The 23,541-nt window shown below is 46.5% G+C and overlaps 1 protein-coding gene across 3 annotated transcripts in view; it reads right to left on the minus strand.

The window, feature by feature from the left end:
* POLA1 (DNA polymerase alpha 1, catalytic subunit) overlaps positions 1–23,541 on the minus strand; it is an 801,468-nt gene that overhangs the window by 713,460 nt on the left and 64,467 nt on the right. For 2 of the 3 annotated variants that reach the window (XM_070750672.1, XM_070750674.1), the window contains exons 8-10: positions 19,754–19,934; positions 10,432–10,558; positions 6,962–7,140 (exon numbers count right to left, since the gene is read on the minus strand). In XM_070750672.1, coding sequence (XP_070606773.1) covers positions 6,962–7,140; positions 10,432–10,558; positions 19,754–19,934 — 487 coding nt within the window. The remainder of the gene's footprint in view (positions 1–6,961; positions 7,141–10,431; positions 10,559–19,753; positions 19,935–23,541) is intronic. The other variant, XM_070750673.1, reaches the window with a different exon arrangement.

Genomic DNA, 23,541 nt, shown 5'->3' on the forward strand with positions numbered 1-23,541 from the left:
TGGCAAAAGGCCGCCCAGGTGGCTTGATATATTCTCGTAGTTGATGGTCTACGAGCTGCTTGTATGGTTGAAATTACCTTGTCTGGTAATGAAGCTTGTCTCATTCGGTCCCCCTCAAGTGCCACGCAGCAAGTTTCCACCACTGAGGATCCGTGTGGACCACTGACCCCTGGCTGAGGGAGACTCAATGGCTCAGGAGGCGCAAGGGTGGTGATAGCGCTAAGTCCATAAGATCTGCGAACCATGGTCGCCGAGGCCAATAGGGTGCAATGAGGATGACCTCGGCTCCCTCCTGTATGAGTTTGGCGATCACCTTGGGGAGGAGTGATACCGGTGGAAAGGCATAAAGAAGTCCTGTTGGCCACTGTGCTCTCAGGGCGTTGGTCCTCTCGGCTCCTGGTGAAGGGAAGCGGGAGAAAAAGCGAGGCAGCTGTGTGTTTTGTGGAGTCGCGAATAAATCCACAATTGGCATACCAAATCTGTTTACGATGTCCTGAAAGGCATCCGCTCCCAGGCGCCATTCCGCTGGGTGTAAGGTTGATCTGCTGAGCCAGTCTGCTTGAACATTGTCCACTCCGGAAATGTATTCGGCTCGCAGTGAGAGAAGGTTCCTCTCTGCCCAAGACATCAGAACTTCTGCCTGTCACATCAACCTGTCTGATCTCGTCCCACCCTGGTGGTTGATGTGGGATTGAATGGCCACATTGTCCGTGAGTATTAGGACGTGTTTGCCCTGGCTCTGTGATCGGAAGGTTTGTAGTGCCAGGAACACAGCACATAACTCAAGGAGGTTGATGTTTATCTCCTCTAGGTCCTTGTATGACCATAGTCCCTGGGCTACCTGTGATTCGACATGGGCCCCCCAACTGGTAAGGCTCGCATCCGTGGTGATGACCACCTCCTTCTGATTCAGGAAGGGGGTACCCCATAGCAGCGCCCTTGATTTCCTCCATAGAAGTGAAGCCTTGACCTTTCTGGTGATACCAGGCGTGTAGAGTGGCTGGTTCGCTGCCGTTGGAAAGGCAAGAGGAACCACTGGAGTGGTCTGCTATGCAGGCGAGCCCACGGTACAATATCGATACAAGAAACGAATGTTCCTAGTACCTGGGATAGAAAGGCTAGGGATACTCATTTCCGGCGATGGAGGAGATCTACCATGCCATGGACCTTCTGCTTGCGGTCGTCCGACAAGTAGACCTCGCCTGCTCGAGTGTCTATTATCGTGCCCAGGTGAGGAAGGCATGTTGTTGGAGTCAAATGACTCTTGGGTAGGTTTATGGTAAACCCGTGGTGCTGCAGAACCTGGATGGTTATGTTGAGGTCTTCTCTCGCCCGTTTGGGATCCTTTGACAGGATGACAATATCGTCCAAATACGCCATAAGACGAATTGGATGGGCTCTGAGAGATGCTGTTAGAATGTCCAATAATTTGGTGAACGTCCTCGGAGTGGACGAGAGTCCAAAGGGCATCGCCCAGTACTGGTAGTGCTGATCATTGAGACAAAACCTGAGGTACTTCCCATGGTCAGGATGTACCGGGACATGAAGATATGCCTCCTTCAGGTCGATGGAGGTCAACCAGTCGTTCCATCTTATTGTAGAGAGGATGGTGCGCAGGGAGTGCATCTTGAACCTCAAATACCTCATATAGAGGTTTAGCTGTTTGAGGTTGAGGATCAATCTGCATCCCCCTGAGGCTTTGGGTACAACAAACACTATTGAGTAGTACCCTAGCCCTTTTTGTCCTGTGGGAACCGGTTTTATGGCAACTATGTCTAGTAGGTGGTTCACCTCTTGAAGTAGGAGTGATCTCTTCTGAGGGCATCGAGTCTCTGGACAGTGGAGGAAACGTTGGGTGTGTGTGCAGAGAAAGTTGATTTTCAACCCCTGAGATACCGTGGTAAGCGCCCACGTATTGCTTGTGATGGAATCCCAAGTCCTGGAAAAGTACTGAAGTCGTCCCCCGATAGGGATATCTCCCACCAAGTCATTTCTGTCCTCTGAAACCCTTCTGGTTTGGCTTGAAGGGCTTCTGGGACTGCTGGTATTGTCTTGATCAGTTGTTGTATCCTCTGTTATTGTTGAAGGTTCCTTGGTTGAATCCCCCTTGGGGTTCACCAAGGAAGTGTCCTCTCGAAAGGGCTGCCTGCGTGAGAAAGGTTTATGGCATCTGTCAACATGTCTGGTGGACTTTGGCAGCACCTTCCGTTTGGTCTTTGTTCTCTATTAGGACCTTATCAAGTGACTCTCCGAATAGCTGGTTCCCTTGGAAGGACGCGGAGGCTAGGTTCCACTTTGACTTGGCGTCTGCTTGCCAACTTTGCAACCAGAGGAGTCATCTGGAAGTGAGGGTTGCAGCCATGGCCCTGGAAGCAAACTTAGCCACATTCAGTGTGGTGTCCGCTGAAAATTCTGATGCGAGTATTAGCTTGCTTAGATCTTGCCAGAGATGGCCGTCTTCCAGTCCCACCTTGGCTTGCATATCCTGGAGCCAGAGTATGCAGGCTCTATTAAAGAATGATGCAGCCGAGGCCGCTCTCAATGACCAGGTGTGTCTTCCGAATCAGAGATTCTGCTCTCCTGTCATCTGGTTTCAACCCGTCGGCAAGCTCTGGCGGTACGACAGCATTCGAGACCAGACTTGCCACCGGTTGATCTATGGTTGGAAACTGAAGCAAGCTCTCGATCTCTGGATCGAATGTGTAAAATCGGCGGTCCAAAACCGAAGGCTCTTGTGCCGCCACTGGATGTTGCCACGGTCGCTTCACGTTCTCCATAAATATTTGGGAATACGGAATGTGGCTTGATTCCTTCTGGGGCTCCAAAAATAAAGGAGCCGCTGGTTGGAGGCCTGCTGCCGTCTCTGCTGACTTGGAGGAGATGCCGATGTCCGTAATTTGTTTGGCCTTTCTCAGTAGAACATCGAACAAGGCCGGCTTGAAGAGCGACGAGGTCACTGGCTGGTCAGGAGGAGGGTTTTCGGCCTCCGATAGTTCAATGCCGTGGTCACTGTCCATTTCTCCTTCCTCCAAGACAGAGTCATGTGTCATTGGGGGTGCCGGGGCCGACCAGAGGTCCCTCCTAGGCAATCTGGGCTGTATGGGCCTCTCCTGTGTTCCTGTCGCCAACCCGTGGGAGTATGCATTGGTTAGCATATCCTGCAGCGCTGGGGGCATGGATTGCCAAACCTCATTAGAGCATAGGCCCGCTGCTGACGGTGTAAAGGTGGCGGAGGGAGGCTGTGGCACATGGAAGGCCTGGGGTTGGAACCATGGCTGGGATGCAGGCGTTGTAAAGTCTGGCCTAGATGGTATCTCAGCGACCAGATAGGGTGTTGCCTGACGGTCAGAGGATAAGTCAGCACTGTGAACTGATGCCAACGATCTCGTGTGGGCTCCTGGAGAGCTGGTAGGGAACCAGGAGGGCAGGGCCTGGTGTGTGAGGGCCGTACGCTGATGAACTGAAGGAAGATTCAGCGAGGCCTGCTGCTGAGCGGCCTCTAGCTGTGCCTCCAGTGCCTTAATTCTCTTCTCTGCTTCCTTTAAGGTAGAGGAGGAAGAAGCAGTTTTGGCCTTTGACTTTGAGAAGTGCCCCCTGTCTTTTGCCTTGGGGGTCTCTTCCCTCACATTGGTGGCCTCAATGGCGTTATGGGCCTCTGTCACAGGATCAGCCATAACTCCTTGTACTCACAAGTCCAGTAAGGCGGTCCCTGTGCGTGGATGGCCTGTTAATTCTCAAAACTTCATATCCGATCAGAAAGAAACTCCACGAGGTTCGAATGCCTCACTCGTAATGGAGTCGGAGATTCTCAGGGCGTACCCAACTTTCTGGTGTTCAAAATGGCGGGCACAATATTTCCGGTTCTCAAAATGGTGGGCGCAACTATTTTGGCGCCCAAAAACAATCGGAGAGTTTCCCAGCCTCTAAAATGCCGGCCTGATCACTACGTCGCCATTAATGGGGGGCCCTGCTCTTTGCTTCGAGGCCGATCCGGTACTGACGGGCGGCCGGTGGCGACTTCAAAGGCCAGCCTCTCAACTGTTCTTCGGCTGCCTTTTCGCCTGCTCGCTGCCGCCTCTCCCAGCTCGCTGACGCGAGGGGTGGCTGATTCCGGGACCTCCGAAATTGATCCTTATGACCGGTAAGCACTACCGCGAAAAACAAGCACACGCTGGAGGGGTGTTACCCCTGTAGCGCTTAACCCCCCTGTGGTGTTGCAAGCAGGTATGGCCACGGAGGCCAGGGACCTCACCACTCGTTGCCGGCCCCTCTTGGTAACCTAGGCAGGGCGGGTATGGCCGCAGAGGCCAGGGACCCGGCCTGAGGAAGGCCTTAACCTCTGGGCAGAGCCCTGAGGAGGTAAAGAAGTTGCAGGCTATGCCCTCGGAGGGCAGGGGCCTGAATTCTTCTGTCTTCCATTCCTTAACCTGCGAATAGGAGAGAAAGAAAGAAAAGGAAAAACATTAATTTATTACATGTATTATGTAACTAGTGGAGAAGAAAAAACTCGAAGTCCCTATACTACGACTGAGTTTTTAAGACTGAGCTATTGGGGGTAAGATAGGGTGGAGCTAATTATAATTATTATAATCTAACTCAGTCCCTAGCCAATCAAGCTGAAATATTACCCATGTTGGACTCTCCGTAGCAGTGCATTGGAGAACCTTGAAATTTGAAAGTCTTTACTGTTGATACCGTATTGTCTAATATTGTAAGAGGTGGTAGGATGGGAACACACTGAGTGTGTTCAGTTCCAGATTGTTCCTGTTGCAATACGAGGCTAGTTGTTCAACCTCTAGTCTGTATGCAGTCTGTGCGCAGGTGGTAGGATGCTCTTCCTAACTAGACCATCCTATCATCTCTTACAATATTAAACCAAAAGACCAATCACCGTTGTATCATCTGTAAAATTCAATAGTTTAACAAATGGATCATTTTGAGATGTAGTTATTGGTATGTAGAGAGAAGTGGTGAGAGTACACAGGGGGTTTTTTTTTTGGGGGGGGGGGGGGCTTCCTGTCTGTTAGGAAGCTTGCAATCTACCTACAAGTGTGTTCAGGTACTGCTAGCTGATTTAGTTTAGTTAGAATAATGTCTGGTACAATAGTATGAATGATGAACTAAAATCTACAAAGAGATAGATAATCTTTGAGCAGAACTTTTATAAGTAGTCAAAATACTAGCAACATGTACAATCTTTCAGATTCCTCACAATTTTTTGTTTGGAAAAGTCAAAGAGATCTAAAATATGTATTAGATCTTGTGAACCCAGCGTACAACAATCCTGAATGAATCATTCTTTACCGGTATTGCTTGACTTACAATAATTTATTCTATGACTATTCAAAGTTATCATGAAACCAAAGGGACCTATGATCCCTGCTCAAAATTTTCACTGTTGCACCACCTTCAATCATGTGAGCAAACTTCAGAGTTCCCCAATATGTCTCTCCTTACGACTGTGAGAGGGATGAAAAACTGGGTGAACTGGACCAGGAGGTGTTGGTGGTTATGTCCACTGGCACACAGAATCTGACCATGCACCAGAAGGCTTCAACCTACTAAGTCCAGCAGCATATGGGCTTCTACCCTTTCCTCCAGCACTCCCAAGAGGCCTTCTCCCTGCCCCACCATACTTGGAATGTCTCAGCTGGATAGGCCAAGTAGCACAAGGGCCTCCTCCCTTCCCATGCCTGGAAGGCCTCAGACAGCTAATGGGTTTATTGCACCTGATTCATAAAATACCCCAGGTATGGCTCCATTACATGGATTAATTCACCCAGTTGTAACTGATTGCTGATTTAAGTCTTTTTAAAACTATATAAGCAAAGAAGAATGGAGAGCAGAAACAAAACTTTGCTTGCAGTTGCAGAAGTTGATACAAGTATCAGTAAATCATGGCTTAGCGTGACATGTTAATGTTACATGCATTTGAAATTCTCATTCATTTTGCAATAGGATGTCTTCCACAAAATTTAGTTAATATCTCATTTGCTACTATATAAGGATCATGATTCTTTTAAAACAAAAAGTAATGGCAGTTTTTCTCTCTCCACATTACTAATTGAAACCAGGTGCAATCTTTATTATTCATCCTTGAAAAGTTATGATGATAGGGTCTCTTTTCATAATCAAGGAACAGAAGTCTTTTCATAATTATTATACATCATTCAGAAGCTACTATACTGAAACTAAGATAAAAGATCACACTGTACAAGAGTTTTAGGACCACTTTTTTTACTTTTAATATTAGTCATCAATTTCTTTAGAACTTCAGTGATTATTACCTACTGTCACAAAAAAAATTGTATACTGTAGTTGATATAGTGATAGAGATAGAGAGATAAATAGACACACTCTTACTTGAGATATAAATGAATGTTAATTGATTTTTGCTCTACTTTTTTTAATGAAACATTAGTAATTAACTTTTACTCTCCCCCTTCCTGAATCCCTTGTGGAAATGAACAGGGTTAAATGACACTAAAGATCTAGATTTTTAAAAAAGAAATAAAACTAGTAAAATTGAACCTTTTGCAATTCCCTGGCTCTTACAATTCACATGTAATTATTTTTAAACACTATACATTCAGGAAGCTTTTAGTTCCATATTTGCAATGGAAAAAATGATAGGTTTCTTAAAATTTCTTTCCACTTCAATTTCTGTTTTCCTGAAGCACTCTAAAAACTGAAGGCTATGGTGAATTACCGTAGATGACAGTCACTTAGAGTATATCATACATGCAGATTCAAACTAGGTTCTCTTTTTCACTAGTTTTATTTGGTTTTGGAGGAACTTTGTATTTAAGTCATGCTATATCTATTTCAAGCTACTCTATAGCTTTTATGTGTTTCCATCTCAGAATATTGTAAAGCTACCAAATTTAGTTAATTACTAAATTACTCCCATTAGAGAAAGTTTTGGGGTCACAAAGTAGAATTATATTTAATATAAACCTACCTGGTTGGTTATATTGATCTTCATAAGCATCCAGCCAGTAGAATCTGAAATTTTTTTGCCCTTCTTCCCCCTTTATAAGTGGGAATTCACTGGAATCCACTTGGATTTCTGAAGATACGAAGTCAATTTCATGTTCATCAATTCTATCCCAGCAGGATTTATCATGGAGGGAAGAACATCTGGAGCCCATGTGAAACAAGAAATGATATATTTGAAATGACTACTTATTCAAATACCGTATTTTTCGCTCTATAAGACGCACCTGCTGATAAGACGCACCTAGATTTTAGAGGAGGAAAATAGAAAAAAAATATTTTGAGCCAAAAAGGGGAGAGGAAGAGAGGAAGGAGTGAAAGAAGGGAGTGAGGGACGGAAGAAGGGAGGAAGGAAAAGGAAAGCAAGAAATGGAGGGAGGAAAGGAAGGAAGGAAGGAAAGAAAGAAAGAAAGGGGGAAGGGACAGGAACAGAGGAAGGAAGCAAGGAAACTTATGAAAGGGGAGAGTAAGAGAGGAAGGACTGAAGGGAGGGAGGGAAGAAGGTAGGAAGGAGAAAGAAAAGAAGAAATAGAGGAAGGGAAGGTAAAAGAGAGAAAGAAAAAGAGCAAGAAAGAAAGCAAGAAAGAGAGAAAGAAAGAAAATGAAAGAGAAATAAAAATAGAGAGGGGGAATGAAAGAAATGGAATGAGGGAAGGAAGGAGAGAAAGAAAGCAAGAGAAAGAAAAAAGAATGAAAGAGCAAGAGAGCAAGAGAGAAAAAGAAAGAAGGAAAGAAAGAAAGGCAACTTCAAAGAAAGGCTCACTGAGCATCTCTCACTCTCTCTCTCTTTCTATCCCTCTTTCTTTCTTTCTCTTCCTTTCTCTCTCTCCTCTTTCTTTCTCTCCTCTCTCTCCCTCCCTCTCTCTTTCTCTCCCCCCTCTCTCCCCCTTTCCCTCTCTCTTTCTCTCTCTCTTGCTATCTCTCCCCCCTCTCCCTCTCTCCCCCCTCTCCCACTCTCTTTCTCCCTCTCCCTCTCTTTCTCTCTCTCCCCCTCTCTCTCTCTCTCTCCCCCTCTTTCTCTCTCTTCTTCTCACTTTCTCTCTCTTGTTTCCTTTCTGTCTGGGCAGATGGCTGCCTTCTGCCTTGGGGCGCGATTCGCCCCCTCTCCTCCGCCGCCGCCGCCTTCTGCCTTGGGGCGCGATCCGCCCCCTCTCCTCCTCCGCCGCTTCCTGCCTTGGGCGAGCAATCCCGGAGTCCGGGACTGTGTGGCTTTGCGCCATGAAGAGGAAACGGCTCCGGCAAAAGGGAAAAGTCGGCCGTTTTCTCTTCATGGCGTAAAGCCACCCTGTCCCAGACTCCCGGATTGCTCACCCAAGGCAGGGGGCGGCGGAGGAGGAGAGGGGGCGAATCGCGCCCCAAGGCAGAAGGCGGCGGCGGAGGAGGAGAGGGGGCGAATCGCGCCCCAAGGCAGAAGGCAGCGACGTTGGAGAGGGGGCAGATTGCGCCCCAAGGCAGGAGGAGGCAGCGGAGGAGAGGAGGCAGATCGCGCCCCAACGCAGGAGGTGGCAGAGGAGGCGGATCGGGCGGGCAATAGGGCAGCGTGGAGAAGCCAGGGGCGCATTTGGCCGGAGGCACCGTGGGGAGGCAAGGGCGGCCGCGGCTCCCTTTACTCCTATTGCCACACCTCCCCGCCCCCGCCCACCTCCCCGCGGGCTGGCAGGGGGATGGGGAGCACGCGCCCGTGGAAAAGGGCGCTTGGGTGTATTTGGGGGTGCACGCCTGCTCACGGGCGTAGCTTACGGGGAACGGTGGGCCAGGCAGCAGCTAGCCAGCCAGCCGGCGGGATGGCGCTTCCGAATTCGCAGCCTCCCCCCCCCTCCCTGCCTGCATCTTCGCTCCATAAGACGAGGCTGATTTTTCATCCTACTTTGGGAGGAAAAAAACTGCGTCTTATGGAGCGAAAAATACGGTAAGTCCTTTTTCTCCAACTGTAAAAATTCTGAAGAAACTTTTTATAATTTTTTCTTTTATTTTTTAAATTGATTTTAAAATATAAAATATAAAACATACACACAACATACAACAAGTGCTTACTGACTAGTGCCCACCACCAGACAAGATTCACACCCCTCCACCAAAATGGGGGCATTTCTTATATATACCATTTTAACTCAAGAGCAATATATCTATTTACATATTATAAAGTGATACCAATTTATTCCTTGTGGTTTGGTCTTGAATTCTACTAACCATATATTGTCTTATTTTGTCCCATCGTCCCAACATTTGTCGCAAATCAGTTTCATTATCCAAGTTCATCCTCTTGTCCATGATCTCAAATTGAATAGGATCCACCATGTGCCGGTACCAATTTTGTATTGTCCATTTTGTTGCATCTTTCCAACCTAAGACTATTACCGCCTGAGCGCTTTCTATCACTGCTTGTTTTATTTCTCTAAATTTACCCATCACATTGCTTTTAACTAATACTGCCATTTCATTTGTAATTGTCCATCGTATGTTTAACATTCTATTATTATCCTCTTGCACTTTTTTCCAAATGTTCTGCACTACCGGGCATTCCCAAAGCATATGCATAAACACTCCTTTATCTTGACACCCATGCCAACAAGTATTTTTAACATTCTGCTGGAAATATGCAAGTTGAACGGGTGTGTAATACCACTTATGTAATATTTCCTTCTCATTTCCCTAACTCTTGTGTTCCTAATTTTCCTTATATTCTCTACTATATTTTTCATCTCTTGAGCCTCTACTTGTATCTCATTTTGCCACCATTTAATCAATCCTTGGATCACATCCCCATCTGACTTCACTAACATCTTATATATATATTACTTGCTTGCGCCTTGATACCCTCACTTTTTTCTCTTATTATTTTCTCTAACTCTATCTCCTCCCTAAATAGTGCTTCTTTATTCTCCATTTCATTCAGATACTTGCATATTGCATTTATTTGTAGCCATCTTCCCTTACCCAACCACCATTGTATATGATTTCTACTTGGTCTCCCATCCTTGAAACTTTTTATAACATTAAAACATCTTTGTATGTCAGCTATATCCCATATTTTTTTACTATAAGACGCAGTGGAGAATAAGACACACTTAGATTTTGAAGAGTAAAACAAGGGAAAAAAGGTTTTTGGCTTCCATGCGTTAGGGTTTTTGCCTTCCCCAGCCCCAGGAACTCGGCAGGCCTCCCAAACCTTTTACACAACAAAAACAGGACGCATTTGGGGGGCGGGCGCTTTGGGAGGCCAAAAACACAACATTATTTTGTCTAGAAGACGCACAGACATTTGCACCAATTTTTTGGGGGGGTGGAGTGTGTCTTATAGTCTGTAAAATACAATATCTTGATAATATAAATTTAAATAAATAAACAAAGAAACACATACATACATACCGCTTTAGAAAAACATTAGTGTTGACAAGACAACAAATATGCACCTGTTTCACAATATTTACTTACGGCATTTGTTTCTTTTCCAATTTCATCTCTTCCTTGAGGAGTGTGACCTCTTCTGACACAATTCCCATTCCTGGCATAAATTCATCAAAATCTCCATCATCAAAAATAATTCTATCTTGCTCATCTTCTGTAAACAACATGTAGACACTTAAGATACTTATATTTAATTTGTAGAATCAATAAATAATATTTATTTATCAAATATTTTAACTTACTCTTCAATCTTTCAAGGCCGAGAGAAGAATAAGAAAAATAAAACAATAAATTATTAGAATAAAAGTATATTTTTTGGCATTTTGCAGTGTGAATTCACAAATATATAATTGCATGATGAGACAGCGAGTAAATATTAAATTACAATAAAAATCTTATCTCGGAAATAAAGTATGAAACCACTATGTCCAGCAGATAGCCTTTGAACAGAAAAGTCTTTGACTAACATCTAAGAGTAAGAAGTTAAAACTCAAGAAATATTTAGGATAGCAACTCTCTTCCTACCCATATTTTTCCTTTGGCCCCCAAAATAAGCACTAGGGCTTATTTTCAGTGTTATCTTGTTGGTGTTGTTTTTAATGTATAGGATGCCCACGGCAGGGTAGGAGGCATATGGTGTGCCAGTGCTGTTGCCACAAGGCAGAGAGTGGAGCTGCCTCACACACTTTGCACAGGCTTACCATAGGGCCCACGCAGCCAACCCACCCTGCCCCGACACTTGCCTCGCCTCACAGCAGCAGCTCTGACAATCCCATCCAGCAGGACCCAGCATGGCTGCTAGCCACTTCTGCTTGCTCACGGCTGCAACAGAGTAGGAGGCCGAGCAATGCACTGGTGCCTTGGCTTGTGGCCATTGGGGGGGCGAGCAGAATTATGTGCACCAGTTTACCTCAGGGCTCCCACAACCAGGCCATCCACAGCCCGACACCTGTCTCACCTTGCAGCTGCAACACAACCACACCACACAACTGCTGCTGCACTGCAGCCTCAAACAAGCAGAAGTGGGCTGGCAGCTACATAAGCTCCTGCTGCACATGGCTGCTGGTGCAAGGCAAGTGTCAAGGCATGGACGGCCTGGCTACAGGGGGCCTGAGGTAACCAATGCACCATGGGGCAACTCTACCCACTCGCCTCGCTCATGCTTGTGGCATCATGAACAAGATGGAATGGGAGGCTGGGCGACTGCACAGGCTCTTAAATAAGTGTGTATGCTTTTTATATAGAACCTAGAGCCCAGTGTCAATTGTATAAAACTTTTAATTAAATAATGTAAACTATGTACTGTACTTAGTTTATGCATATTTAGAAACAAACATAAAGGGGTCATTAACACAGAGAATTAAACTTTATTTTAATTCACCTAATAAGTGAATATATGGGCAGTGCCAGGAATGTCTTGATTGACTGATTTGATTTCAAGATTTTATAAAGCCATCACACTCAAACAATTTCCAGGGCAGATAGCTCTTCCCTGGTAAAGGCTGATTCGGAGGCGAGCTTGTGGCTTAGAGGTTAATATCCTGCCTTGCATGCAGAAGGCTACAAGTTCAAATCCCAGTAAGAGTATGTCTGTCTGATGAAACCATAACAAGGTTGAAATAGATCTATAACAGGCTCCCTTCCTTTTCACTTATCAGGAAAAATATGTATGTATGTATGTTTTATGTATGTATGTATGTATGTATGTATGTATGTATGTACGTATATAGGATGTAAAATGCTAACCACACAACAAAACAATCACATGGAGAAAATTTATTCAACTGGCTCTTAATGCCTAGAGCAGTGTTTCCTAACCAGTGTGCCGCGGGGCATGATCAGGTGTGCCGCGAGCCCGGCCTGGCTGGAGCTTCCCTGGCGGTGACGGCTTCTAAGCTGCATGGGCGTGCGCCCTCACAGCCATTAGGAAACTCCCCACACAGAAATTTTTGAAGTGGCGCAAAGCCACGCAGTCCTGAATCGCTCCCTTCTCTTGCCAGCAAAGTCGGCTGCCCAGGAAAGCACCGCGTTTGAAAAGCGCGTGCTGCCTCTTAGGCGGAGGCGAAGGCGACAGCGGAGTCTGCCCTGGGGCCATGCGGGGCCGCTGATCGAGGGGGCCGCGGATCGGCAAGCCGCCCTCCACTCTCTCTCCGTTCTCTCTCTCTCTTTCTCTCTCTGTTGCCGGCATGGTGCACGAGAAAGAGAGAGAAAAAGGAGGAGAGAGAAAAAGCAAGAGAGAAAGAGAGAGAAGAAAAGCCAGAGAGAAATCAAGAGAGAAAGAAAGCAAGGGAGAGAGAGAGAAAGCAAGAAAGAGAGAGGAAGAGAGAGAGAGAAAAAGAAAGAGAAAGAAAGCAAGAGAGAGAGAGAAAAAGAAAGCAAGAGAGGAAGAGAAAGAGAGATGGAAAGCAAGAGACAGAAAGACAGAGAAAGCAAGAGAGAGAGAAAGCAAGGGAGAAAGAAAGCAAGCAAGAAATAGAGAAAGAGAGAGGAAGAGAGAGAGAGAGAAAGAGAAAGAAAGCAAGAGAGAGAAAGAAAGCAAAAGAGAGAAAGAGAAAGAGAGAAGGAAAGCAAGAGAGAGAGAAAGAGAAAGAGTATGTGTGAGAAAGAGAGAGAAAGAAAGCAAGAAATAGAGAGAGAGAGGGAGAGAGAGAGAAAGAAAGAAAGAGAGAAAGAGAGAAGAAAAGCAAGAGAGACAGAAAGAGAGAGAGAAAAAGCAAGGGAGAGAGAGAAAGCAAGGGAGAAAGAGAGAGAATAAAAGAGAGATAGCAAGAGAGACAGAGAAAGAGAGAGAGAAAGAATGCAAGAGAGAAAAAGAGAGAAAGAGGGAGGGAAGGAGGGAGAGAGAGAGAGAGCAAAAAAGAGAGGAAGGAAGGGAGGAAGAAAGAGGGATAGTTAGAGAGAGGGAAAGAAAGAGGGAGGGAGAAATAGGGCGAAAGGGAGGAAGAGAAGGGTTTTTTGGCCTCCATAGGGCCTCGGGGGGGGGGCAGTGAAAGATGTTTTCACCCTCCCTAGGCATTGAATTATGGGTGTGGGCACTCGCGCATGCACGATAGTGTGCACGCATGCTCTTTTGGCACCCGAGGGAAAAAAGGTTTGCCATCACTGCTCTAGGCAGCAGTGACAACCACAGAAAAGGCATATTTCATCAGTTCCATAAGATGGCAAGATTTAAAAGAAGACAACTATACTTCGCCTTCTTATTCATTTATTGTATTTATATGCCACTCAGTCCAAACAGACTCTGAGCAGCTAATAGTCGGAATAAATACAACAATAAAAAGTTAAAATCTAAAAATAAAAACCAACAATAAAATGAAACAGTAATGACATTAAAAACCATGCATACTTGCAATCAACCTAATTCCAAGCCTGCGGGAAAAGCCAGATCTTAACGGCTTTCTGGAAGATGGTAGGGTGGAGATAGTGCAGATCTCTGGGGGTAGTTAGTTCCAAAGAGTTGAAGCCACCACAGAGAAGGTTCTTCCCTAAGGTCCCGCCAACCGACATTGTTTGGTGGATGGGACCTGGAGAAGGCCAAGTCTGTGGGCCCTTACTGGCCGCAGTGAGGTATGAGAAAGGGGGAGGCAAATAATCTGGCCCTGAGCCATTTAGGGCTTTAAAGGTGATAACCAACACCTTGAATTGTGTTCAAAGACCGACTGGCAACCAATGCAGCTTGCGTAAAGTTAGAGTAATACAGGCGTACCTTGGTACACCCATTATTGCATGTGCTGCTGCATTCTGCACCAGCTGAAGTCTCTGAACACTCTTCAAGGGTTGCCCCATGTAGAGCGCATTATGGGAGCATGTGGGGCAGGTTCTTGAAGAAGGATTCCCTCAAATAATACAGGGCCCTGTGTAAAGTAATATGGTAGTATTTTAAATAAATAAAGTTCAAATAAACTTTGAATTCCATCTGGAAATCCATCAGGAGTCAGAACAGCTCACAAAGTAGCAGTGTTACATGGGCAAAATAAGATACATCCATAATTACCCACACTGCTACAAACTGGACTAATTGAAGCTTCTGGACAGTTCTGTAAAGCAGCCCCATGTAGAATGCATTAAAATAGTTCAACTGGGAGGTAAACGAATGTGTGGGTAACCATATCAAGACAAATGCACTAAGATACTCAAGGATCTTTGTGCTTCTAATAAAGTATTATTACCGTGTTTCCCCGATAGTAAGACCCCCCCGATTGTAAGACATATGGGGGGTTTCAGGGGGGTCGGCTTATATAAGCCATACCCTGAAAGTAAGACATATGTCTTACTTTCGGGGAAACACGGTACTAAAAGCGAGGGAGCAGTTCGCAGCGCCCTGGCGGCGGTTCCCTCCGCTTTGACGGCGCTGGTCCGCTCGCTCGTCCCCGCAACCGACCCGTTTCCCCGACACGCGTCTGGAGGGGAGGAGCCGCTCTGCGCAGTTGGGCAGCCCCACCTGCCTGCCGGAAAGGAGGCGGGCGAAGGAGGGCGCAGCTCCGCCCGCCCGCTCGCTTCTACAACTTCGGACCAGCGCCGTCCTTCGCCTCGCATTTCCGGGTTGGCGAGCCTGGATTGTTTTTCCTGCGAGCGCTGGTCCCCGCTAAGCCTTCTGCGCCTGACTCTGCGAGGCGAGAGGGAAGAAGGAGAAGCGCTTCTCCTTCTTCCCTCTCGCCTCGCCGAGTGAGGCTTCGGACCAGCGCCGTCCTTCGCCTCGCATTTCCGGGTTGGCGAGCCTGGATTGTTTTTCCTGCGAGCGCTGGTCCCCGCTAAGCCTTCTGCGGCTTAGCGGGGACCAGCGCTCGCAGGAAAAACAATCCAGGCTCGCCAACCCGGAAATGCGAGGCGAAGGACGGCGCTGGTCCGAAGCCTCACTCGGCGAGGCGAGAGGGAAGAAGGAGAAGCGCTTCTCCTTCTTCCCTCTCGCCTCGCAGAGTCAGGCGCAGAAGGCTTAGCGGGGACCAGCGCTCGCAGGAAAAACAATCCAGGCTCGCCAACCCGGAAATGCGAGGCGAAGGACGGCGCTGGTCCGAAGTTGTAGAAGCGAGCCGAGCGGGCGGCCGGAGCTGCGCCCTCCTTCGCCCGCCTCCTTTCCGGCAGGCAGGTGGGGCTGCCCAACTGCGCAGAGCGGCTCCTCCCCTCCAGACGCGTGTCGGGGAAGCGGGTCGGTTGCGGGAACGAGCGAGCGGACCAGCGCCGTCAAAGCGGAGGGAACCGAGCAGATCAGCTGCTGGGCGGCCTCCCTGGGTCTTCCCGACTTCACCCTGTCAATTTGGTTAGTGGAGGCGGGAAACGGCAGGGGGGGGTATGTAAGACATACCCCGAAAGTAAGACCTAGTGGGGCTTTTGCGGGTAAAAAGATAGTAAGACACTGTCTTACTATCGGGGAAACACGGTATTATTATTATTATTATTTTTAATATTATTATTATTATTATCAATACAACACAGCAAACAAGATCACTATGCTGGATTTTGTATTTTATTATTACAGTATTATTATTATTAGTAGTAGTAGTAGTAGTAGTAATAGTAGTAATAATAATTATTACTACTACTACTACTACTACTACAGCTACCTGCATTTAAGAGGCTAAGGAATATTATACAAAACTTTCTGCCACTGAATAAATTTATATTCACAAATATGAAAAATGAGCCGGGGTGGCGCAGCAGGTAGAGTGCTGTACTGCAGGCCACTGAAGCTGACTTGTAGATCTGAAGGTCAGCGGTTCAAATCTCATCACCGGCTCAAGGTTGACTCAGCCTTCCATCCTTCCGAGGTGGGTAAAATGAGAACCCGGATTGTGGGGGCAATAGCCTAGCTCTGTTAAAAAAAGTGCTATTGCTAACATGTTGTAAGCCACCCTGAGTCTAAGGAGAAGGGCGGCATAAAAATCTATCAAACAAACAAACAAATATTAGGTACAAAGTTCAAAGCTGAAGGTACAGTAAGCTTTATGATAGGTCAGCCTATTATTGATAGGAAAGAAAAATGCCTTAGATCTCAATATGTCTTCCTTCTCTGTTGTGGTCCCCAACCTCAGATCCTGAAATCCAGATGGTCCCAAATTTGTTACTTATATATAGTGGTGGGGGTGGAGATTTGGTTTGAATGTAGCAAATAGATTGGGTGGCTATGTTTTAATGATTTGATTGGTTGGTGGAATCACATTTAGTTGAAGGATTGACATGGTGATGATTATGATATGTTTCCCGCCTACCAGAGATTTGGAAACCAGCCTTAAACAAAAAAACATATCATAATCATCACCATGTCAAACCTTCAACTAAATGTAATTCCACCAACCAATCAAATCATTAAAATATAGCCACCCAATCTATTTGCTACATTCAAACCAAATCTCCATCCCCACCTCTATATATAAGGAACCAATGGCAGTTGCAAACAAACTATATTTACAGCAGCACGAAGCTTATAACTTCAGCCTGATGATGGTGAATGTGATTTCACTGAAACGTCGCATACTCAAAATATTACACGGGGCAAAACCTGAACTCAGAACAATCTACATACATATACCTGTGAAAATCTACGAAAACACACACACACACACACACGCACACACACATATATATATATATATGTGTGTATATATATATATATATATATATATATATATATATATATATATATATATATATACACACACACATACACACAGAGAGAGAGAGAGAGAGAGAGAGATTTGATTTGATTTGATTTGATTTGATTTGTATGCCGCCCCTCTCCGGAGACTTGGGACGGCTAACAGCAATAATAAAACAGTGTACAATAGTAATCTGATACTAGAGATGATTAAAAAACCCATTAATATAAAAAACCAAACATACGTACATACAATGCATAGGATTGTAAAAGCTAGGGGGAAAGAGGATCTCATTTCCCCCATGCCTGATGGCAGAGGTGGGTTTTAAGTAGCTTACGAAAGGCAAGGAGGGTGGGGGCAATTCTAATCTTCGGGGGGAGTTGGTTCCAGAGGGCCGGGGCCGCCACAGAGAAGGCTCTTCCCCTGGGTCCCGCCAAGCGACATTGCTTAGTTGACGGGACCCGGAGAAGATCCACTCTGTGGGACCTAACTGGTCGCTGGGATTCGTGCAGCAGAAGGCGATCCCTGAGATAATTTGGTCCAGTGCCATGAAGGGCTTTATAAGTCATAACCAACACTTTGAATTGTGACCGGAAACTGATCGGCAACCAATGCAGACTGCGGAGTGTTGGTGTAACATGGGCATATTTGGGGAAGCCCATGATTGCTTTCGCAGCTGCGTTCTGCACAATCTGAAGTTTCCGAACATTTTTCAAAGGTAGCCCCATGTAGAGAGCGTTACAGTAGTCAAGTCTTGAGGTGATGAGGGCATGAATGACTGTGAGCAGTGACTCCCGGTCCAAGTAGGGTCGCAACTGGTGCACAAGGTGGACCTGGGCGAACGCCCCCCTCGCCACAGCTGAAAGATGTTTCTCTAATTTGAGCTGTGGATCGAGGAGGACGCCCAAGTTGCGAACCTTCTCTGAAGGGGTCAGTGATTCTCCCCCCAGGGTAATGGACAGACAGATGGGATTGTCCTTGGGAGGTAAGACCCACAGCCACTCCATCTTGTCTGGGTTGAGTTTGAGCTTGTTGACATTCATCCAGACCCCAACATCCTTCAGGCACCGGCACATCACTTCCACTGCTTCGTTGGCTGGACATGGGGTGGAGATGTATAATTGGGTATCATCGGCGTATTGATGATACCTCACCCCATGCCCTTGGATGATCTCACCCAGCGGTTTCATGTAGATATTAAATAGCAGGGGGGAGAGGACCGACCCCTGAGGCACCCCACAAGGGAGAGACCTAGAGGTCGACCTCTGACCCCCCACTAACACCGACTGTGACCGACCAGAGAGGTATGAGGAGAACCACTGAAGAACAGTGCCTCCCACTCCCAACCCCTCTAGCCGGCGCAGAAGGATACCATTGTCAATGGTATCGAAAGCCGCTGAGAGGTCAAGAAGCACCAGGACACAGGACAAGCCCCTGTCCTGGGCCCGCCAGAGATCATCCATCAATGCGACGAAAGCAGTTTCCGTGCTGTAGCCGGGCCTGAATCCAGACTGCTGAGGACTTAGATAGTCGGCTTCTTCCAAGGACCGCTGGAGCTGAAGTGCCACCACCTTCTCAACAACCTTCCCCATAAAGGGAAGGTTGGAGACTGGACGGTAGTTATTGAGTACGGCTGGGTGCAGGAAAGGCTTCTTGAGGAGGGAGCGCACAAGTGTCTCCTTATAAGAAGCCGGAAAGGACCCACTCCCCAAGGAGGCATTGACAATCTCCCGGACCCAGCTCCGCGTCACCTCTCGGCTGGCCGAAACCAACCAAGAGGGACATGGATCCAGTATACAGGTTGCGGAACACACAGCTCCAATGGCCTTGACTACTTCATTAGGTGTCCCCAAGTCAAACTCCTCCCAGAGAGATGGACAAAGACGTTTAGCTCAGTTCACCTCAACTGACTCGTTGTCAGTCGACTCTGTTTTACAATTGGAGTCGAGGTCCGCTCGAATCCAAGCAATTTTATCAGCGAAAAACGTGTTAAAATCCTCGGCACTACTCTGCAAGGGCTCAACTCCCCCCTGGTTAAGAAGGGAGCGGGTTACCCTAAACAGGATTGGGCGGGATTCCGCTGATGCAATCAAGGTGGCATGATATGCGCATTTTGCCGCTTTGAGCGCCACTTTGTAAGTCATAATATGAGCTCTTACAAGTGTTCGATCGGATTCGGACTTACTCTTCCTCCATCGCTTCTCTAGATGTCTCTTCTGGTGTTTCAACTCCCGGAGCTCTTCGTTGAACCATGGAGCTCTATGGGGTCTAGTGCCACAGAGAGGTCGCAGCGGCCCAATTCGGTCAAGGGCCTCCGCTGCAGCCTTGTTCCAGGCCTCAGCCAGAGACTCTGCCGAATTGTGGACGAGTGCATCTGGAAGAGCCCCAAGCACCTTCTGAAAGACTTCTGGATCCATCAGGCGCCTGGGGCGGAACAATTTATGATATGATGTGAACTAGTTTGTAGGCTTTTCATATTTGGGTAGTTTCCTAATTCAGGCTTATAAATATACCACATTCATTATCATAGTTTTATTTATCTGGGTTATTGTTAAATTATTGTTGCTGCTCAAAGTTACATGTGGGATAGTACAATATAATAATTCTTTGAAACAAACAGATCTTCAGAGGTTTAAAACAGCCACATATTGAAACTGGAAAATACTCTTAGATGGCAAAGGAGTATAATTTCAATGTAAATTCAACAATACTATCATATTTGAAAATGGCAAGATTACCAGAAATATTACAAATACCTTTAATAGATTCTTTTATTTTTGCTAGTTCTTCATTTTCCATCAGTTGCACTCCATTTTCATTATTAATACTCTCTTCTGTGACTGCCTCTGATCTAGCTAAACAGACTGAAGGTTTATATTGCAATGAAGGGATTTCTTTTTTTCCAGGAGAAACGGATTTTCTCACTATAGCAGTTACCTATAATTTCAATTAAACACAAATAATTTCAATTAAAAATGGACACCAACGTAATTTATTTTATTTTATTTAGGCCTTGCCCAACTCCTGACAACTCAGAGTGGCGCCCAATGCAACAAGAATAAACTGTAGCATGACTGTTACAAATAGTGCATACATACATTCTTACATTTTTTTAAGATTTTTTTTTGGTTCTTTACACATGTACCCATTTTAAATAGAAAACATATGTAAAATAGATCATTCGCTTTGAAGACCAATATTTTAAAGCTATGACTTTAAGGACTTCAGCATTTTCCGAAAAAGATCTGTCACCTAATCTCTAATTTCACAAGCACTAGAAATAAGCAAGGCTTTTTAAATGATATGATTTTCTTTACATTGTCACAAATATAGGGGCTGCTTACAGCAGTGCTTCTCAATTATTTTCTGTTACGCCCCCCCAGGAAGAAGTAAACATTTTGTGCCCACCCAACTCTCCAATCTGGGCCCCAGATGTTAATATTTACTATTGGTTGGGGAAGGCTGCTCTAATCACTTACCCTAAGGCAAGTCACACTGAACTCAGTGGAGCCTGTTTTCAGTTAGGCAGGCATATGCTACCATGGTTATGGCTCTTTTGACAGAGGGCCAGGTCAGCTTAATCAAGCCGATATTTTGAGGCTGCAGCCTGGCCCATAAGCGCTGCCTTTGCTGGGCGCTCACAGCAAATGGTGAAGTAGGAGACTTTAGAGTGCAGATCAAACCTTCCGCCCAGCTGCAGAAGATGCTCCTCCTTGTCCAGCAGCAGATTCACACTGGATGTCCAGCAGCAGATGCACACCATTCGTGGCTATCGCTGCACTGGCTGAGAACAACAAGAACCCACACAGCCATTCCCCCTGCTACGTTCTCTTCTGGGCAGCATGCAACTAGGAAAACATTCCCTGTCTGGTGAAATCAATTGAAAGGGACCATGCATGCATGTTCCCTGGGGTCACATGGACCCCTCCCTGGCATCATTCCATACCCCCGGGGGGGGGTCACCCCATTATTTGAGAAGCACTGCTTTAAAGTTATTATTATCAGAATAAAGACATAAAGAATTAATAAAGCTTGACTTAACAAGGTAGTAAGTAAATACAGGATACATGTAATTTGCATAATGTAGACTAGCATATAGCTTGTATATTATATTCTTTTTTTCTTGTAGTATTTTGAAGTATAGCCACTCTGTTACACATATGGAACACAGTCACATTTGCCCAATATATGACTCGTTGAAGAATGACATACACAGCTTCTAGCTTGAGATATGTACCAGGTACTGGGTTGTACAGAAAAACAAGATAAGAGAATACCAAGAAAATGAGAACTGAAGGAGCTGGGTGCTTAGCAACACAGACCTAACTAATTTTAATGGTAGAATAATAGAATAGGAGGTGGTTAGAAACTATGTGTTCAGATGGGATGTTTAGCTTACCTGATGACGGAGGGGCAGGAGGGTTGGGGGAACCTATCTGTCAGCGAACCAAATAGCATCTGAGAAATAAAAAGCACGCCTGTGCTTTTCGCAGGGTACAATTTATTAACAGCCATGTCTGGATTCGACTTGAATCATTCCAACTCTGAGTCCCTTAGATTACATCCGGGTCAAAACCCTATATCACATCCCCACACCCACATGTGTGGTGGCATATCTCTCTCACAGACACACTCCCCCCCCCCATTCCTCTATCACTACCAAACTGTGTCAGGCCAACCTTTGGCTTCACATAATGACTTTGGGCCTGACACTATCTCTGGGATGGTAAAGGGCCAGAAAATTCCGGTGTTGCTGGGGAGAGGCAGATATGGCGGGAGCCATGGGTCAAGCTGTTCTGGGGGAAGAAGGGATCGCTGCTTGAAAGCGATCCCTTGTTCCAGCCCCATGACCCCACTGGTGACTAATGTAATCTGGGCCCTGGGCTCAAGCTGCTACTACTCAATGCCAGGTCGTGCTTAACAAGGCTCTCTTCATCCGGGATTTGGTCCTAGAGGAAGAGGCCGACCTGGTATGTGTAACTGAAACCTGGCTGGGCCCAGAGAGAGAGGTTCCTCTCTCTGAAATTTGCCCAGCCAGGTTCCAGGTATGGCATCAGCTGCAACCCCAGGGAAGGGGAGGGAGGAGTAGCTATTATAGCCAAGAAGACTTTTTGTGTACGTAGACTCATTGCTCCTGACATTGCGGGTTGCGAGTCCCTCTTTGTGAAGTTAGACTTAGGGGTTCAGGTGGGCTTGATGCTCACGTACCTGCCTCCCAGCTGCCTGTTCAACAGCCCTGCCTGCTCTGCTTGAGGAGGTAGCCGGGTTGGTGGTGGAGTTCCCCAGAGTTATTGTCTTGGGGGACTTTAATCTACCATCACTTGGTGAATCCTCTGGGCTGGCGCAGGAGTTCATGGCCACCATGACAGCCATGGACCTGACTCAAGTAGTACAGGGTCCGACTCACGAGGGGGGTCACGCACCCAACATGATATTTCTCTCAGAGCAAGGGGCTGAGATGTTTGCCTTTGTCATGATCAGACCATTTTCTACTTCAGCTTGAGTTCGAGAATCCAATTCTCCCCTGCAGGGAGGCAGAACCGACTAGGTGGCTCCGCCCCAGATGCCTGATGGACCATGAGGGCTTTCAGAGGGCGCTTGGGGTTTTACCAGATTCACTCGTACACAGTTCAGCAGAATCCCTTGCCGAGGCCTGGAACAAGGCTGCAACAGAGGTTCTTGACCGGATTGCACCATTGCGACCTCTTTGTGGCACTAGATATCAGAGAGCTCATTGGTTTACCGAGGAACTCCAAATGTTGAAATGCCAAAAGAGACGTCTGGAGAAGTGATGGAGGAAAAGTAAATCTGAGTCTGATCGAACATTTGTAAGAGCTCACATTAAGACTTACAAAGTGACTCTCAAGGTGGCAAGATGCATGTATCATGCCACCTTGATTGCATCAGCGGAATCCTGCCTGGCCACTCTGTTCAGGATGACCCATTCCCTTCTTAATCAAGGGGGGAGGGGGGGAGCCCTTGCAGAGTAGTGCCGAGGAATTTAACTCATTTTTTGCTGATAAAGTCGCTCAGATCCAGACAGACCTTGACTCCGATTGAATCGCAGTGTCGGCTGATAACAAGTCAGTCAAGATGATTGGGACCTGCCCTTGTCCATCTGTCTGGGAGGAGTTTGATCTGGTAACACCTAATGAAGTGGACAAGGCCATTGGAGCTGTGAGTTCCGCCACCTGTTTACTGGATTTGTGTCCCTCTTGGATGGTTTCGGCCAGCAGAGAGGTGACACGGAGCTGGGTACAGGAGATTGTCAACGCTTCTTTGAGGGGGGGTCCTTCCCGGCCCCCTGCCAGGAGTTACTCGTGCACCCCCTCCTCAAGAAGCCTTCCCTGGACCCGGCCATGCTGAACAACTATCATCCAGTCTCCAACCTTCCCTTTATGGGGAAGGTTGTCAAGAAAGTGGTGTCGCTCCAGCTCCATCGGTCCTTGGAAGAAGCCAATTATCTAGGCCCTCAACAGTCAGGATTCAGGCCCGGCTACAGCACGGAAACTGCTTTAATCGTGCTGATGGATTATCTCTGGCG

The sequence above is a fragment of the Erythrolamprus reginae genome, chromosome 4 (assembly GCF_031021105.1).
Source record: "Erythrolamprus reginae isolate rEryReg1 chromosome 4, rEryReg1.hap1, whole genome shotgun sequence".
Lineage (NCBI taxonomy): Eukaryota > Metazoa > Chordata > Lepidosauria > Squamata > Dipsadidae > Erythrolamprus > Erythrolamprus reginae.